The sequence below is a fragment of the Podarcis melisellensis genome (genome assembly GCF_964234715.1).
Source record: "Podarcis melisellensis genome assembly, chromosome: 17".
NCBI classification, from domain to species: domain Eukaryota; kingdom Metazoa; phylum Chordata; class Lepidosauria; order Squamata; family Lacertidae; genus Podarcis; species Podarcis melisellensis.
Window position 1 is genome coordinate 682517 of NC_138534.1, and position 18517 is coordinate 701033.

The 18517-nt window shown below is 46.6% G+C and overlaps 2 protein-coding genes and 1 long non-coding RNA gene across 6 annotated transcripts in view; 2 read left to right on the forward strand and 1 right to left on the reverse strand.

The window, feature by feature from the left end:
* Positions 1-1610: 1610 nt before the first annotated feature.
* Positions 1611-11005, forward strand: LOC309360616 (uncharacterized protein). Its single transcript, XM_081895282.1, has 10 exons — positions 1611-1830; positions 1951-2188; positions 3361-3614; positions 3794-3857; positions 5357-5484; positions 5887-6005; positions 7296-7431; positions 8536-8632; positions 8802-9001; positions 10583-11005. Exons 1-9 carry the CDS (start codon positions 1798-1800, stop codon positions 8846-8848), a joined length of 1116 nt encoding a protein of 371 aa, XP_081751408.1. The 5' UTR covers positions 1611-1797; the 3' UTR covers positions 8849-9001; positions 10583-11005.
* RBM10 (RNA binding motif protein 10) overlaps positions 9136-18517 on the reverse strand; it is a 66329-nt gene continuing 56947 nt past the window's right edge. For 2 of the 4 annotated variants that reach the window (XM_081895183.1, XM_081895181.1), the window contains exons 20-24: positions 18123-18308; positions 10381-10455; positions 10191-10294; positions 9832-9961; positions 9136-9387 (exon numbers count right to left, since the gene is read on the reverse strand). In XM_081895183.1, the coding sequence (XP_081751309.1) occupies positions 9262-9387; positions 9832-9961; positions 10191-10294; positions 10381-10455; positions 18123-18308 (621 nt within the window). In that variant the 3' untranslated portion in view covers positions 9136-9261. Of the gene's footprint in view, positions 9388-9831; positions 9962-10190; positions 10298-10380; positions 10456-18122; positions 18309-18517 lie in introns of all 4 variants that reach the window. The other 2 variants (XM_081895182.1, XM_081895180.1) reach the window with 1 other exon arrangement.
* LOC309360635 lies at positions 11029-17073 on the forward strand. The gene is made up of 3 exons (XR_014164229.1): positions 11029-11201; positions 13976-16605; positions 16973-17073. It is a non-coding gene; the product is annotated as an uncharacterized lncRNA (long non-coding RNA).

Sequence of the window (18517 nt, forward strand, 5' to 3'; positions counted from 1 at the left end):
CTCGAAAATAAGGGATCAGCAGCCAAAATTAGGGATTTTATACAACCAACTGAAATATGAACTTAAAAGGGACCAGATAATTTTGGAGAGCAGCGCCGGTTTTTAGCCCTTCGTTTCCAGAGGTTGCTTCTAAAGACACCAGCTGATGAAACACTGCAATTAAATAACTACAAGCAGCAACCACTTTTCGTGCAAAACGAAGTCCAAGCTACGAAGATGCTGCTGCAGTTCTGTATCTTTTCTCTCGTGTTCCATCTGTAGCTCTCAGTTCCATCAGGCGGGGCGGGAGGAAGGGGGGAAATAGTGCTGAAAGTAAACCCGCAGATCAGACCATCTATGCTAGTCTACCACTACAAATCTATGGGAGAAGCACTTGCGGTCCTTCCTCCGCTTTCCCCCTCTATGGTTAGCCCTTGGAACACCTGCCCGCACCTCCGCCTCCTCCTCTCTCTGAACTGCTTTCTCTATGGTTGCCCTCGCTCTCCTCTCAAGGCTCCTCAGCAATTCATAGGCCTCGCCAGGCTGCCCATCTTATCCAGGTCCTTCGGCGGCACAGCCACAGTATGGCCTAGCGGGAGCAGGAGCGGTGGCGACGGGCAGAGGGGAGGCCCCAGGCAGAGACGCTCAGTTTGGCAGTCACAAGGAGGATGGCAGCGGAAGGGCCCGAGGCTCCCGCCAGTCCCGACTGGGAGGGGATCCCAGGGGCTGAGGCTGGTGAGAGGAGGCCGGAGGGGGGCAGGCTGGGCAGTCAAGCAACACAGTTGGAGCCTCCCTCCTCCCTGGCTGGCAGGGAGGGAGAGGAGCTGCTTCCTTTGAAACCCGGGAAATTTAAGGGACATCATCAATAAGGGACAGTAGTGGGACACGGCGCTGGGATAAGGGAGAAAGAAATCCTATTTATTATTGTTCTCCATATGGATTTTCCAAGGACTGGTTCTTACTTTTCCAGTAGGTAGTTTGCTCCAAAGCAGGGCCTTGTCTGCATCACTATGAAAACCCGGTTACTCTGCACATAATAAACCGAAGTCTTTGTGAACCACTCACTCCATAAAAGCATTTCTTCCTAACCCTGACATCTCTGCTCCAACGCTGCTCCACAATGTCCCTCCCATCACCTCTCCAACCCAACTTTTGTGGGAAGCGCCAATGAGCGCACCTTCATTTCTAAGAGCTTGGTTATTTTTCTACTGGCCATTGTGATAAAAAAATCTTAGAAGCCAGACACTTTAAAAAAATTGAAGAAAAAATGTGAAAATATTTGAAAGTGTAATAAAAGTTTGTTTCCCTAAATTCAGCCTGACTCGGTCTGATTCTTTGATTTGATAGGTCTGTTCATGGGAATTTGCTGTCTGGGGCCTCCATCCCTTGGGGCAGGAAACCTCAGAATAGCAGGTACTGAAGCCAAGGGCAGGGAAGGGCAGCTTCCGGGATGCAAAGGCTTCCTGGGGAGCGCCTTGGCATCTGGTTCCCACTGTGGGAAACAGTGTTGGTCTGGAGAAGGAGGCCTTTGATCCATGGAGGCTTAGAGGATCAAGTGGTCATTTAGTTCAGCAACCCCCTCAGTGCCTTTTTCACCCATCTTGCAGGAGAACCCACTGGGATAGCCTCCTGACTGTGGACTTATTTATTCTATTTTTAAAACACAATGCTAGTTCTCCTCTACATTTTATTTTACAGGTTATTATAGTGTTGCACAAAGTCCTTTTTCTTTTTTTGGTTAAGTGTGCTGCCTGTCCATTGTTCTGGACTCTGGAGGAATCTGTCAAGCCCTGGCTAGGATGAAGAAAACTTGGGAGTATGCTTTTGAATCCTGCACAGCAACAGGAAAAGGTGCCAAATTGACATTCTGGGGCAGGGAAGATTCCGTAGCACAAGTGTGTCCCCATCTCTTCCTCCATTTACTGGTTTTTCCATTTTTTTATCCCGCTTCTATACCGCCCTTCCTCCTAGGGACACGGGGAGCTTCCCAACGAGGCGATCCCTCCCTCCCCTCCAGACCCATTTATTCCGGGAAGCCCGCCGGTGCCCGGGCCGAAGGCGAAGCGAGAGCCGCCCGGCGCCGGCGGAGGAGAGCGCGCGGCCTGGCCTGGCCCGGGGCGGGGCGGCGCTTGGGGAGCCATGGCGGCCGCTGGCTGGTCGGCGCGGGTCGCGGCGCTGCTGCGGAGGATGAACTCTTTCCACGGAGCAGGTAGGGCGGCCCGGGGGCATCTAGTCCAGCCCCTGCGACGCAGGACTCCTTTGCCCTGGCGGGGCTCGAAGCCACAACCGGCGCAGGGGGGTGGGCGGCCCTTCCCTGGCAGCTTCTCGGCAGAGCTTGGCCGGCCCTCGATTAGGGTGCTTGAGCTGAGATTCCTGCCTTGCCGGGTCGTCCCTTCCCACCCCATGATTCTATGGGAAAAGGTAGATCCACCTTTCACGCAGACCCTGATTCTATGACCTCTCATTCCAGCTCCCTCTCTCCCCTCTCTCAGGCTCCATAGCAAGCTCGCTGCTCTTCCAATTGCCCACAGCCCTTTGCAGTAAGGAAGGGGGTCAAAAATTAAGACAGCGGCCAACTGAGAAGATCCATAAAAAAGCAACTGTACAAAAAGGAATTCTTGTGCCAATAATATTTTTTTGGGGGGGCACCAAATTTTGCCCTCACATTTTGGTGGGGGCACCAAATGACCAATATCTGCTCCTGGCCAGGTCTAGTTCATCGGGACTCCACTTGACAAACCCGAAAATAGGCACTCCTTAGTTTTAAAATATAACAACAATAGGATGAAAATTGCCTGCCCCAAAAAGCAATAGAGAACAAGAAAAATAATGTTATATGTCAGCAGTGTTGTTTGGGGAGCAGGGCAAGCACTTCGAATATTGCCATAGTCTTATCACCCTGACAGAAATAAACTCTTGCAGTCTACGATTGCTATCTATACATGCTTTTCTATGAAATTCAGGCTGCAATCTTACTTGCATGTAGGTGCTTCTGAAATCAATGAAACCTTCTTTTGAGTATAAACATGTGTAAGAAAGCAATTCCAAGCTGAGAAGCATTTGCCCGTGTCCAAAATGCCTTTCCCTATCAAAATGTTGTTGTTGTTTAGTTGTGTCCGACTCTTTGTGACCCCCTGGAGCACGCCAGGCACTCTTGTCTTTCACTGCCTCCTGTAGTTTGGTCAATCTCATGCTGGTAGCTTCCCTATCAAAATAAACTTTTTAAAAAGAGTCCATGTTATTGCTTACGCTGATCAGAGATGCTGCAAAGCAGCAGAGGCATAAAAATTAAAATATTTTTTATATACTTAAATATGGCCCTGCTCATAGGAACTAGGACTTGGCAAAATGATTACAAATTGACAGCTTCATCCCTTGCAGGTTCTTTGAAGGCTTTGTGCCTGCCATTTATGGTTGCTGGACAGCAGGTGGGCCACGTGCTGCCCTCTGTAGCCAAATATCTCTGTCAGTATCCAGCTGTTTTCTTGGTGTCTTGGGGTGATGGTGTGCCTGCTTGCGTGGAACTTAACAAGAAGCTGGCATCCTCTGAGCAAAGAACAGATGCTGTGGAAGGAGTACTCAGGGAAATGAGAGCACAGCAAGACTTCCCTTGCCTGAAGGAGTGGAGAGAGGAGGTGAGATTACCAGGCACCCAAGGAAGGCGAAGGGCCATGTGGCACCCATGGGTGTCTTTAAATACTGTAAGGGTCAAGTGGGAGGGACCCAGGGCTTCCATTCAGGATACTAGCTCTGGGAGGAAGGAATGGTTGGGCCAATGAAACAGTCCATGAACCAAAACTTGCTTTCGTTGCAGCTCTACAGTGTGATGCCCTATTTTTGTGACACGCCTCTCTTCAGCATGGAGCGCTCTGCAACTCGTGAGTCTGAAAAACCTTTGACTTCCTTGCTTTGTATTCCATTGATATGAGACATGATTCATGCAGAAGTAATTAAGAGAGACCTCCTAGAAGCATTTGTCCAAACCCATCCATGGTAACAGTTAGGAGCACAGCTAAGAGCTCAAGTGCAGATTTGTTCAAATATCTCCTTTTTTACTCTGCTGGAGAAATCTAGCTTCCGTGCTCTATAAAGGACTATATGCAGTGAATGAAACATGAATGCAAGTCCATTGATTTTAGTGGGTCTACTCTGGGTATGATTTAAGAATAATAATTATTATTTATACCCCACCCATGTGGCTGGGTGGTTGGATATCACCCCAATAATAATGTTTGTCCTTGAAAATGAGACAGCATTCTATGTGAAGTGGGAGGCTTCTGTTCCAATCCTGACTTGGTCAACTGTGCACTAGGTGGTCTCAGACATTGTCACAGACTCAGTTCCCCATCTATAAAAAGGGATAATACTTTACAACCCAAGACAGATTCTTAAGGTACTAAAGCCTGATTGCTTCATTCCTTTTCAGAACTGCCTGCTTTTTATCTCCAGCCAGGACTGCGTTGTCTGCTTACTGCTTGCAAACTGTTCTGCGTTCATCTTGCTTTGTTCTTCCTAGTCATCTGGCCTTAGGGGTTGAGCACCTGGAAACACATATCACAGGGAGGCTTTCCCTTGAAATTTGTTGTTCCCAGTTCCCTCTATTTTTACAGAATGAGAGTGCACTGGTTACTCTCTTCAGTTCTTTTTATGCCCCGTCCACCCTCTGAAACTCCACAGGTTTCCTTATGGGGAAAGGCTTGAAATTCACACATCATTTCAATAAAATGATAACTCCAGAATTGCAGCACTTCAGGAGATCTGTGGGGCTTTTGTGGGCAGTTGAGGTTTAGTTTTGATCCAGTGCTTTTTCTGTGTAGCTTCATTTAGCAGCTGTTCCAGGCCTGTGATGCCTTGTCAGGAATCTTAATATAAGCTGGGAATTTTGGAAATGAGATGTTGATAGTGACTTCCTCTATAGAATGACTACAAGAGAAGCTAAAGAATATTGCACAGCAAAAGTGCAAAGTAAGTGCATATTCAATCTTCTCACCATGCATTTCCTTTTCACTTGCAACTCTGGCTGTGTTCCTGGTGCCCCTCCAATACGGCTTTCCTGTCATTCTACGGAAGAAACTCCTATTCTCTAAGCAGTGTTAATTATCTCAGCCTACATCAGACTTCCTCAACCTTGGCCCTCCAGGTGTTTCTGGCCTACAACTCCCATGATCCCTAGCTAGCAGGACCAGTGGTCAGGGATGATGGGAATTGTAGTCTCAAATATTTGGAGGGCCGAGGTTGAGGAAGCCTGGCCTACATAATACGCCAAGTGTTTGGGCGGTGGTAGGGGGAAGGTCGGCCCTCTCCTGTACTCTTTTTGGGGTTGCATCTGGAAATGATTAACCTGGACAAGTTACTTTTGTTCCTCTTTTGCACCCAGCATTGTTTGGAGTGAAGCGCTATGGCACCCACCTGAACGGCTACACTTGGCGCAATGGGCAGATGTTCATGTGGTTGGCCAGGAGGGCGCTGAGCAAACTGACTTATCCTGGCTTGCTGGACAACATGGTAAGAGATGAGATGGAAAAGGCAATAGGTCTGCCTCTTTGATGTGAGAGTTGGGAGCAGCTCTCAATAATCAAGTGTTCTTCTATGGGGCTGGTCACATAACAGCCACAGGGAATAGTGAGCTAAAAGGCTGAATGCACAAAACATGCACCTGTCTGGTAAGTGAATGAGTATTTCAGCATGAGCCATTTCACCAGGCGGCTTGGTGCCCAGCATTAAAGGTGAACTCCTTCTCCCCACTCTGCAAATTGAGGCACAAGATAACAAGACAATTGGGGATCATCATCCACTAAATGGGTAGTAAGCTTACCAGGTACTAGGGCCAATTCGGGGGGAGCAGAGCTGCTTTGTGCCCATTTACCATAGTAGCTCAATATTAATCCCTCATTTCGCTCGCCTTAGGCTGCTGGGGGCATTGCATCAGGGTTGGGTGTCAGAGAGACGCTGGTGAAGGAAAGCCAGGAAGAAGCTTGCATCCCCGCTTCTCTCACTGCACTTGCCAAAGCTGCCGGAACTATCAGGTAATATTAAAAAGCTACCTCAAGTTCAGGAAAATGCAGTTGTGTAGGTAAGGGGAAAATTAATATTTAAAAGCAAGGGCCTGTATAAAAAAGGCTGTTTGTATTCTGTGCCTCTGCAAATTTGTTGTATGAGCACAGACACTTCAAGCTTGTATTTGAGAATTCCAGCTACCGTATTTTTCGCTCTATAACACACACCTGACCATAACACGCACATCGTTTTTAGAGGAGGAAAACAAGGGAAAAAACATTCTGAATGAAACAGTGGGTGTATCATTTTTGTGCTTCATGCTGTGGCCACAGACATGTGATCTGATGGTGAATTTGGGGTGACCCAATGCAAAGATCCTGAGAATCCCTATAGATCCATGCTTTGTAACCACATTTTTGCACCATTGCAGCCCCAGGCAACAGTGGGTGCGTGATTTTTCTGGTGCAGGCTGTAGCTATGGACATGCTATGTGATCTGATGGTGAATTTGGGGTGACCCAATGCAAAGATCCTGAGAATCCCTGTAGATCCATGCTTTGTAACCACATTTTTGCACCATTGCAGCCCCAGGCAACAGTGGGTGCGTGATTGGGGGGGGCAGGCTGTAGCCATGGACATGCTATGTGATCTGATGGTGAATTTGGGGTGACCCTATGCAAAGATCCTGAGGATCCATGTGGATCTATGCTTTGTAACCACATTTTAAGTGGGGAGCGAAGGAAAAACAAAGAAGGGACATGAGAGGGGTGTGCAGAGAAGCAGCTGGCTAAGAATGCAGGAGAGGGATTTAACGGGAGGGAGGAAAGAAAGGCAAAGGTTTCCCCCCACCCAAGCCAGCCATCTCTCTCTCTCTCCCCCTCCCTCCCGCCCCCCCTCTCCCTTCCCCTCTCTCTCCCTCTCCCCCAGCAGCACCGGAGCACAGAGAGGAATTAGAAGGAACCCACCAGCTGCCTTGCCCATTCATGATTTGCCTCCTTTTGCTTCTTACAAACTAATCCTAACTGAGCTTAATCATGAAAATATCTACCATAGCTTAGGTATATTTCTAATGTGCCTCAAGTATAGAAAGTAGATTGCCTTCATTTCTCTCCCTCTCTATCAGCTTTTCCAAACATCAGTAGGAATCGATGAAGCAGAGAGTCAAACACCAGAATCACTGTAGCTATTCTGGAAAAGGCAGATTCTCAGTAATTCAGATCGAAGTTTACCTCCCTCCCCAACCAAATAAGAACCTAATGCAACTTGTCTCCACAGTCATAAATACTGCTGAACTCTTTCCCCTGCCTTCTCCCACCCCAGCTACACCTATGAGGGTGCACAGGGAGGCATCTATGCTGAATGCCAGTTTGTATTTGACCTGAAGTTGCCTGAAGGTTTTGTGCCCCAGGTGGGAGACGGAGAGGTGCAGCAGTTCTACCTCTGGCCACTTGAGAAGGTTGGTAGGTGTAACTTGACTTAGGGCAAAAAATGACTCTTTTTGCAAAGCAGAGAATTACACTGTAAATTAGAACAATGGGTTAAGGCCTCCCACTAACATGACTTCCTCAAAGTTACTCGCTTTCATAAAACCACCTGCCAAAAGCTCTAATTGTTGGTTAGGGTTATAAATTCCTGTGCCTGTATAAGAAATAGTCCAGAGAGGGATGGTTGGTAATTTGATAAAAGAATTTTCGAGGTAGTGTAATAATAATCTGAGAAGCAGTGTGGTAATTATGTATAAACTGCAATAATTCCATAGGCTGCTGGTTGACTTCTGAATTTGGGTCTCTTCCTCCTCCTAAATTCACATAGCCTAGAATTTTGTTTGACTAGAAACAATTATCCACCAGTGGACTTTGTGCTTCCTAACCAAGTTCACATTCTTAATAAGACACAGCTACCCTGTATAGGTGGGTTAAACCACAGAGCCTAGGAGTTGCCGATCAGAAGGTCGGCAGTTCGACTCCCTGCGACGGGGTGAGCTCCCATTGCTCGGTCCCTGCTCCTGCCCACCTAGCAGTTCGAAAGCACATCAAAAGGGCAAGTAGATAAATAGGTACGCTCCGGTGGGAAGGTAAATGGCGTTTCCGTGCGCTGCTCTGGTTCGCCAGAAGTGGCTTAGTCATGCTGGCCACATGACCTGGAAACTATGCCGGCTCCCTTGGCCAATAAAGCGAGATGAGCGCTGCAACCCCAGTCGGCCACGACTGGACCTAATGGTCAGGGGTCCCTTTACCTTACCCTGTATAGGGTGAACACAAAGTAAGGTCATTGCAATTAGCACGCCACCTCCTAGTGAGAGAGATATGTGAACTGTACAGTGGTACCTCGGGTTAAGTACTTAATTTGTTCCGGAGGTCCATTCTTAACCTGAAACAGTTCTTAACCTGAAGCACCACTTTACCTAATGGGGCCTCCCACTGCTGCCGCGCCCCCAAAGCATGATTTCTGTTAACATTCTGAAGCAAAGTTCTTAACCCGAGGTACTATTTCTGGGTTAGCGGAGTCTGTAACCTGAAGCATATGTATCCTGAGGTACCACTGTATTCCTCTTCTGCAGGTGAAAGAGGCCATTGGATCTCCAGATTTCAAGCCCAACTGTGCAATGGTGGCTCTGGATTTCCTTATCAGACATGGCTACATCCAACCTGATGGAGGTAGGCTGCAGGAGAATGATGGCTTGTCTGGTAAGAGGGAATTTATGTATGAGGGGCGAGAAGGATACAAGAGCAAGATATAGCAGGGGCTTGCTCTGTATAGGTATGCATGCATCACTGCACCATGGCTAGAAACAGACTCTTTTAATAGATTTCACTTTTCTTTCAGAACCTCATTATGTAGAGCTTGTGGAAGGGCTACACCGAACACTCTAGAAGGAAAAGGCTGTCCTTGTGGTTGATACAGAGGTCTTCTCTGTTGGTTGGTTTTTGCTGGACCAGTAATCATGGCATGGGCTTCAGTTGGATTCAACAATGGCTGCCCCAGCAGAGTTATGTGCAGAGCTTGTAGCTCAACAGGTTACTATGGTATAGTAAATTAATGTATTTCTAAAACATTGTTATATGTAGATGTTCCCATAAGTGCTTCATAACTGAACAAGGGCCAAGATTGCACCACTTCTTCCACAGGCCTCAGCTATGTTAAAAAAACCAAAAACCTATTGCCCATTTCAACATTTAATTAAAAAAAAAAGTCAACCAAAAGGAAAATTTTGTGAAAGTGAGGGACGGGTGAAGGGAGACAGTCAGCAGCAAAATACTGTACAGGTGGGTGCTCCTTGAAGAGCTCATTCTGACTCATTGAAACGAGTCAGCATCGTCTTGTGCAATGCTTCACGATAGGACTCTGATGCTACCGCCCCGTAAGAGCTGCCACGGGCCCCTAAGCCAGAGCCACGCACTCGTGTTTGAGCCTATGTAGAAAAGAAAAAAGAATGTGCATCAGACATTTTTAGAGGAACAGCTTTTGTCCCAAACCACATTTCACCCAGAATGTTAGGACACCCCCCTGAGGTCCCTCCTTGCCTACAACAGACTAAATACCACCACTTTGTACTTCCTTCTGGTGCAAGTTCTCCTCAACACTGCCAAAGGGCCTCTTTCTCAATTGTCCTAATTTCCCATGTGCTGAGGTGACCTTTTCTGAAGTGGGGGCAATGGTGATGGCAGGGACAAGAAAGCTATGCCTGCAAAACTCACACCAAGCAAGAAAGCCCAACTACTTCCTCCCTACCTCCCTTATTTTAGGTTGTTTTTGCAAAAATGGGGAAGCAACAGGAAGACTAAATGCTCCTCAAAAATACGAGCACTATACACTTTGCTTTATCCACAGTAACTTGAGCAAGGTATTTTGGTACCTCAATAGGGGCAACGATCCCCTGTTTCTTGCGACCCAAACCACTGCCCTCTTTCCAGCCCATGGCTTGTAGCATGCGACTGCCTATGTTGTCACTGCCAAGTCCATCCCGCGTTGGTTGTTCAAAATCCCTGTTGTAAACGAAGGTGGGAGAAGAGAGGGACATATTCAGATGCCCTGCCCTCTAACTTTGCCAACTGAGCAAAAAGGAAATAGCATGTTGCACAGAGGACACTAAGGATGTGTCACTATGGGATAGAAATGCCTCTCACCATTACCAAAGCAGACTGCTCTAGAAGGGATCTCTTATCTCACCCTTAGTACACTTAGGGAGAACCACAGGGGCATGGTGGGACTTACACAGTGGCTGGTGTCACAGCTGAATACTTCCTTTTCTTGGGTTCTGGTGGCTCAGGAACACCATACTTTTCCCTTCGTTCAGCTGCACGATCTCGATATTTCATCTGCTGGTGGTCATGAAGAGACAGCAATAAGGCACTGGCCAGGTAACCCTCACCCTCCTGGGGCCACTCTCTACTCCCATACCTACCTCGATGTCGTTTTTCTCAAGTGCCTCAAGCTCCTGTTCTGACAAGTGTGCCCTCCGATGAATCTCCAGATTTTGCTGCACAGGGGAGAATATAAAAATAGAGACAAGGTTAAGGTGGGCACCTGAAGATTCCCACTTCAGTTTTCAGCACCTATGCTTTATTTCTATATAAACATATTAATAATCTACCTTTGTGTTTCAGTTCTAAGGCAGGGGTTGGGAACCTCAACTCTGGAGGCCAAACATGGCCCTACAGGCCCTTGGGACTATGTTCAAAGAAACTTCCTCCTCTGCCTCATCCCTCAGCAACTTCCCTTTGCCCTGGAGTGTTTTTGGCTGGGACAATGCCTCTTGTTCCCTGGATGGAGGATGGGATGTTTAAAAGTAGACTACTATAAAAAGGTCAAATTGACATCCAGTGCTCCACTCACGTTTTGCCTCTGGCCCTGCTCATCACTGGCATATGGCCCTCAGAAGGTTGCACAGAAGAGAATGTGGCCCCCAGGCCAAAAGACTCCTTACATCACCAAAAAACAACAACCAAATATCACTTCCAAAAGAAAATAGCTAAAGCAGCACATGGTAAATTTCAAGATGATGATGATGGTGGTGGTGATGATGATGATGATGATAATAATAATAATAATAATAATAATAATAACAATAATAATAATAATAATTTATTTATACCCCGCCCATCTGGCTGAGTTTCCCCAGCCACTCTGGGCGGCTCCCAATCAAGTGTTAAAAACAGTACAGCGTTACATATTAAAAACTTCCCTGAGCAGGGCTACCTGTACCAAAAACTATGTAGGCCTAAGGTGTACTGCAACAACATAATTAGAATAGAATCATAGAATCATAGAGTTGGAAGAGACCACAAGGGCCATCGAGTCCAACCCCCTGCCAAGCAGGAAACACCATCAGAGCACTCCTGACATATGGTTGTAAAGCCTCTACTTAAAGACCTCCAAAGAAGGAGATTCCACCACACTCCTGGGCATCAAATTCCACTGTCAAACAGCTCTTACTGTCAGGAAGTTCTTCCTAATGTTTAGGTGGAATCTTCTTTCTTGTAGTTTGGATCCATTGCTCCGTGTCCGCTTCTCTGGAGCAGCAGAAAACAACCTTTCTCCCTCCTCTATGTGACATCCTTTTATATATTTGAACATGGCTATCATATCACCCCTTAACCTCCTCTTCTCCAGGCTAAACATGCCCAGCTCCCTTAGCCGTTCCTCATAAAGCATCGTTTCCAGGCCTTTGACCATTTTGGTTGCCCTCCTCTGGACATGTTCCAGTTTGTCAGTGTCCTTCTTGAACTGTGGTGCCCAGAACTGGACACAGTACTCCAGGTGAGGTCTGACCAGAGCAGAATACAGTGGCACTATTACTTCCCTTGATCTAGATGCTATACTCCTATTGATGCAGCCCAGAACTGCATTGGCTTTTTTAGCTGCCGCGTCACACTGTTGGCTCATGTCAAGTTTGTGGTCAACCAAGACTCCTAGATCCTTTTCACATGTACTGCTCTCAAGCCAGGTGTCACCCATCTTGTATTTGTGCCTCTCATTTGTTTTGCCCAAGTGCAATACTTTACATTTCTCCCTGTTAAAATTCATCTTGTTTGTTTTGGCCCAGTTCTCTAATCTGTCAAGGTCATTTTGAAGTGTGATCCTGTCCTCTGGGGTGTTAGCCACCCCTCCCAGTTTGGTGTCATCTGCAAATTTGATCAGGATGCCCTTGAGTCCATCATCCAAGTCGTTGATAAAGATGTTGAATAATACCGGGCCCAAGACAGAACCCTGTGGCACCCCCTAGTCACTCTTCTCCAGGATGAAGAGGAACCATTGATGAGCACCCTTTGGGTTCGGTCAGTCAGCCAGTTACAAATCCACTGAGTGGTAGCATAGTCAAGACCGCATTTTACCAGCTTCTTTACAAGAATATCATGGGGCACCTTGTCAAATGCCTTGCTGAAAACAAGGTAGGCTACATCCACTGCGTTCCCTTCATCTACCAGGGTTGTAATTCTGTCAAAAAACGAGATCAGGTTTGTCTGACATGACTTATTTTTCAGAAATCCATGCTGACTATTGGTGATCACAGCATTCCTTTCTAGGTGCTCACAGACTGTTTGCTTAATGATCTGCTCCAGAATCTTCCCTGGTATTGATGTCAGACTGACTGGGTGGTAATTATTTGGGTCCTCTCTTTCCCCCTTTTTGAAAATAGGGACAACATTTGCCCTCCTCCAGTCTGCCGGGACTTCGCCTGTTCTCCAGGAATTCTCCAAAATGACTGCCAGTGGTTCTGAGATCACATCTGCCAGTTCTTTTAATACTCTTGGATGAAGTTCATCTGGCCCTGGAGACTTGAATACATTCTTGTACTATCTCCTTAGTTATTCTGGGCTGTTTCCTCTGCTGAATCATTTGCTCCAAATTCTTCAGGTCGGGCATTGTTTTCTTTATCGGAGAAGACTGAGGCAAAGAAGGCATTGAGGAGTTCAGCCCTTTCTGTGTCCCCTGTTTGCATTTCACCATCTTCTCCTCTGAATCACTCCACTGTTTCTTTGTTCTTCCTTTTGCTACGAAAATACCCATAAAAGCCTTTTTTGTTGCTTTTAACCTCTCTAGCAAGCCTGAGTTCATTCTGTGCTTTAGCTTTTCTGACTTTGTGTCTACACATGCTGGCTATTTGTTTGAATTCCTCTTTGGTGGTTTCCCTCCTTTTCCATTTTTTGTACACATCCTTTTTTAATCTTAACTCAGTTAAAAGTTCTTTAGATAGCCACCCTGGCTTCTTTAGGCACCTTCCATGTTTCCGTTTCATTGGTATTGCCTGAAGTTGTGCTTTTACTATCTCCCTCTTAACAAACTCCCAGCCATCATGAACTCCCTTTCCTTTTAGTATTACTGTCCATGGGATCTCACCCAGCACTTCCCTAAGTTTTATGAAGTCGGCTTTCTTAAAGTCAAGAAATTGAGTCCTAGTATGCTTGGCTGCTCCTTTCCGTTGTATAGGAAACTTCAGAAGAGCATGATGGTCCTTCCACTTCTACCCCACTAACCAGGTCATCAACATTGGTTAGGACCAGATCTAAAATGGCTGTTCCTCTTGTTGCTTCTCCCACTTTCTGGACAATGAAGTTGTCTGCAAGGCCAGTGAGGAATCTGTTTGATCTTATGCTCTTGGCTGAGTTTGACATCCAACAAATATCCGGGTAATTGAAGTCCCCCATTACTACTATCTCCCTTCTTTTTGCATGCTTGGCCATCTGTTCCAGGAAGGCATTATCTATGTCCTCCGTTTGGCTTGGGGATCTATAGTAAACTCCCACAATGAGGTCCATGTTATTCTTCTCTCCCTTAATTTTGACCCAAATGCTCTCACTTTGGCTTTGAGGTTCTAAATCTTGGATCTCTTCACAGGTATACACATCCCTGACATATAACGCCACTCCTCCTCCTTTATTGTCTGGTCTGTTTCTCTGATATAGATTGTATCCCTCCATTATTACATTCCAATCGTGGGACTTATCCCATCAGGTTTCAGTGATGCCTATTATGTCATATTTAGTTTGCATATTTAGTTTAATTTGTAGACAGCACCTCAAAGTAACGCCTCCAAATCTCTGATCTGCCAAGCAGTCCCAGGAGGATGCTAGAGTTGATGGTATCAAAAGCAACCAAGACACTTCAGCTACTGGAGTGCTGGCTCCTAGGGGCCGAGCCCTTTTGGAGCCACTTATATTTTTGGGGTAGGGACTGCTCCCCATACCCCAAAAGCATTGGGCCAAAGAATGGAGCCAAGTGCAGCCTGCCTCCAGCAGCCGGCTCCTTCTCCTACTCCTACAGGAGAGGAGGAGGAGGATTGAGCAGCCTCTGCCGGTGGCGGCGGCGGAGCCATTGAGCCGTGCGGCCACTGTGTTTGGCTCCACCTCCGGCTCCTCCTGACACGTTCTCAATATTGGTCCCCCACCCCAATCACCTTTGCAAGCTGGTGCCTCTGTCAGCTACATAACTTTTTATTTTATATTTTTTATTGAAAAATAAAAATTACAAGAGCACGAGTAAGACACAAAAAAGAAGAAACAAGAAATAGTGTCCATGTAGAAAACAAAACAGAAAAAATATATTGTATACATTACATAAAAGGGGGGAAATTGTTCTTGTAGTTAACTAAGACCTTTACGGTGGATCTAAACACAGGAAAGAAGTGCTATAAATAAGGCAGAAATTAGACCATTTTGACAAAAGAAAAAAAAATCCAATGAGAAATCCAGTTTTTAAACAATTCTGGCTCTGGCACCATCTGGTGTTGCATATTTAAAGTGCATTCAATGCATAGTTTCTCTACTAATGTAGCCGAATCCCTAATAAAAATGAATTCCAAATAACATTGAATTTGTCCATGGCAAGTTTACATTTGTACACAACTTGTTCATGTGTTGCGAGTTTATCCATTTCTTCAATCCAATCATTAAAGGGAGCTGCATTTTCATTTTTCCAGTTCATCAACACCAGACTTTTGGGGGGCATGGCGAGTCCATTCATATTGTCCCTTTGTTAGATTCCATGTATTGGGTATATAATTGAAAAGGATTTATGATTGCTCTGTATAGCATGTTGACTGGTGAAACTTGAAAAATTAGAATATCGTGGAAAAGTTCATTTATTTCAGTAATTCAACTTAAAAGGTGAAACTAACATATGAGATAAACTCATGACATGCAAAGCGAGATATGTCAAGCCTTTATTTGTTATAATTGTGATGATCATGGCATACAGCTGATGAAATCCCCAAATTAACAATCTTAGAAAATTAGAATATTAAATGAAATCAGCAAAACAAGGATTGCAAATAGAGCAATATTGGACCTCTGAGAAGTAGAAGAATGCATATGTACTCAGTACTTGGTTTGGGCCCCTTTTGCATCAATTACTGCCTCAATGCGGCGTGGCATGGATGCTATCAGTCTGTGGCACTGCTGAGGTGTTATGGAAGACCAGGAAGCTTCAATAGCAGCCTTCAGCTCTTCTGCATTGCTCGGTCTCATGTCTCTCATCTTTCTCTTGGCAATGCCCCAGAGATTCTCTATGGGGTTCAGGTCAGGTGAGTTTGCTGGCCAATCAACCACAGTAATTCCATGGGTTTTGGTACTTTTGGCAATGTGGGCAGGTGTCAAGTCCTGCTGGAAAATGAAGTCAGCATCCCCATAAAGCTCGTCTGCGGAAGGAAGCATGAAGTGCTCCAAAATCTCCTGGTAGATGGCTGCGTTGACCCTGGACTTCATGAAGCACAGTGGACCAACACTCTGGAAACTTCACACTGGACTTCAAGCATCTGGCATTGTGTGCCTCCCCATTCTTCCTCCAGACTCTGGGTCCTTGGTTTCCAAATGAGATGCAAAAGTTGCTCTCATCAGAAAAGAGGACTTGGGACCGCTGGGCAACAGTCCAGTTCTTTTTTTCTTTAGCCCAGGTAAGACGCTTCTGACGTTGTTTCCTGTTCAGGAGCGGCTTGACAAGAGGAATATGACATTTGAAGCCCATCTCCAGGATCCGTCTGTGTGTGGTGGCTCTTGATGCACTAACTCCAGCCTCAGTCCACTCCTTGTGAAAATCCCCAACACATTTGAATGGTCTTTTCCTGACAATCTTCTCCAGGCTGTGGTCATCCCTGCTGCTTGTGCACCTTTTTCTTCCACACTTTTCCCTTCTGCACTTTCCATTAATGTGCTTCGATAACAGCACTTTGGGAACATCCAACTTCTTTTGCAATTACCTTTTGAGGCTTTCCCTCCTTATGGAGGGTCTCAATGATGGCTTTCTGCACAACTGTCAGGTCAGCAGCCTTCCCCATGATTGTGCTTCCTACTGAACCAGACAGAGACCATTTAAAGGCTCAGGAACCCATTGCAGGTGTTATGGATTGAATAGCTACTGCACCTTTTCACAATATTCAAATTTTCTGTGATTGTTAATTTGGGGTTTTCATCAACTGTACGCCATGATCATCACAATTATAACAAATAAAGGCTTGACATATCTCGCTTTGCATGTCATGAGTCTATCTCATATATTAGTTTCACCTTTTAAATTGAATTACTGAAATAAATGAACTTTTCCACGATATTCTAATTTTTCAAGTTTCACCTGTATCACCTTCTGCCAAAATATGTTCAATATAGGACATTGTACAAACGTATGTTTAGGGCAGGTGGCGCTGTGGGTTAAAGCCTCAGCACCTAGGACTTGCCGATCGAAAGGTCGGTGGTTCGAATCCCTGCGGCGGGGTGCGCTCCCGCTGCTCGGTCCCAGCGTCTGCCAACCTAGCAGTTCGAAAGCACCTCCAGGTGCAAGTAGATAAATAGGGACCGCTTACTGGCGGGAAGGTAAACGGCGTTTCCGTGTGCGGCTCTGGCTCGCCAGAGTAGCGATGTCACGCTGGCCACGTGACCCGGAAGTGTCTTCGGACAGCGCTGGCCCCTGGCCTCTTAAGTGAGATGGGTGCACAACCCCAGAGTCTGTCAAGACTGGCCCGTACGGGCAGGGGTACCTTTACCTTTACCTTATGTTTAGGGCAGCATTATCTCTGTTCCATCTCCAGCAGCTAATGCCTTAGATAGTCCTTTCATAAACAAGCAAACTGGAGTCCAGTAAGTTCTAAAGCTTATTTTTTGTTGTATAAGTCAGATGATACCCAGCTCTACCTTTCTTTTAAATCAGAACCAGTGAAGGCGGTGAAGGTCCTGTGTGAGTGTCTGGAAGCGGTTGGAGGATGGATGGCAGCTAACAGATTGAGGTTGAATTCTGACAAGACAGAAGTACTGTTTTTGGGGGACAGGAGGCGGGCAGGTGTGGAGGACTCCCTGGTCCTGAATGGGGTAACTGTGCCCCTGAAGGACCAGGTGCGCAGCCTGGGAGTCATTTTGGACTCACAGCTGTCCATGGAGGCACAGGTCAAATCTGTATCCAGGGCAGCTGTGTACCAGCTCCATCTGGTACGTAGGCTGAGACCCTATCTGCCTGCAGACTGTCTCGCCAGAGTGGTACATGCTCTGGTTATCTCCTGCTTGGACTACTGCAATGCGCTCTACGTGGGGCTACCTTTGAAGGTGACCCGGAAACTACAACTAATCCAGAATGCAGCAGCTAGACTGGTGACTGGGGGCGGCCGCCGAGACCATATAACACCGGTCTTGAAAGACCTACATTGGCTCCCAGTACGTTTCCGAGCACAATTCAAAGTGTTGGTGCTGACCTTTAAAGCCCTAAACGGCCTCGGTCCAGTATATCTGAAGGAGCGTCTCCTCCCCCATCGTTCTGCCCGGACACTGAGGTCCAGCTCCGAGGGCCTTCTGGCGGTTCCCTCACTGCGAGAGGCCAAGTTACAGGGAACCAGGCAGAGGGCCTTCTCGGTAGTGGCGCCCGCCCTGTGGAACGCTCTCCCATCAGATGTCAAAGCGATAAACATCTACCTGACATTCAGAAGACATCTGAAGGCAGCCCTGTTCAGGGAAGTTTTTAATATGTGACATTTCAGTGTATCTTTTATCTTTGTTGGAAGCCGCCCAGAGTGGCTGGGGAAACCCAACCAGATGGGCGGGGTACAAATAATAAATTATTATTATTATTAATCTAAGATCCAGAGACACCCTTGTTATAGAACTTAACAGAGTTCCCCATAGTTTGGTTGAAATCAGATCTCCAATTCTTTTTCTGTCAGCTATATACCTTGTGTAATCCTGAGAGCTGCTGGTGACGAATAAGTGCCTCCTTGCTGGGAAACTGCCTCCGACAAAGCAAGCAAGCCAGCTTGTGCCAATCTGTCAGTTTCTCTTCCCGGTCAGCAGCCTTCTCCTGCTCCTCCTCACTGTCACTCTCCCCGCTGTAAGCAGCCACTAATCCTCGTGGGGGACTCTGCCAAGTTAAGCAAGGTCACAAGACGGAATATATCTCGGCTGGAATCAGATTCAGAAGGACCCCACAGGCCACTTACCCCTGTCTCCTTTCCCTCACCCCTGAATCAGCCTACTCTACCCAGACCACCATGGGCTCACAGCGGAGAGTCGGTGCACCGTACAGCTCGACTGCCTAGAAGGAAGCCCCCACTCCAGAGGGCTTTATGT

Excerpts from the sequence above, each read along its gene's own strand:
- LOC309360616 (XM_081895282.1), top strand. The coding sequence starts at position 1,798 with ATGCTTTTGAATCCTGCACAGCAACAGGAAAAG. Across the intron at positions 3,615-3,793 it reads TGAAGGAGTGGAGAGAGGAG|CTCTACAGTGTGATGCCCTA; the intron begins GTGAGATTACCA and ends CTTTCGTTGCAG. Across the intron at positions 6,006-7,295 it reads AAAGCTGCCGGAACTATCAG|CTACACCTATGAGGGTGCAC; the intron begins GTAATATTAAAA and ends CTCCCACCCCAG.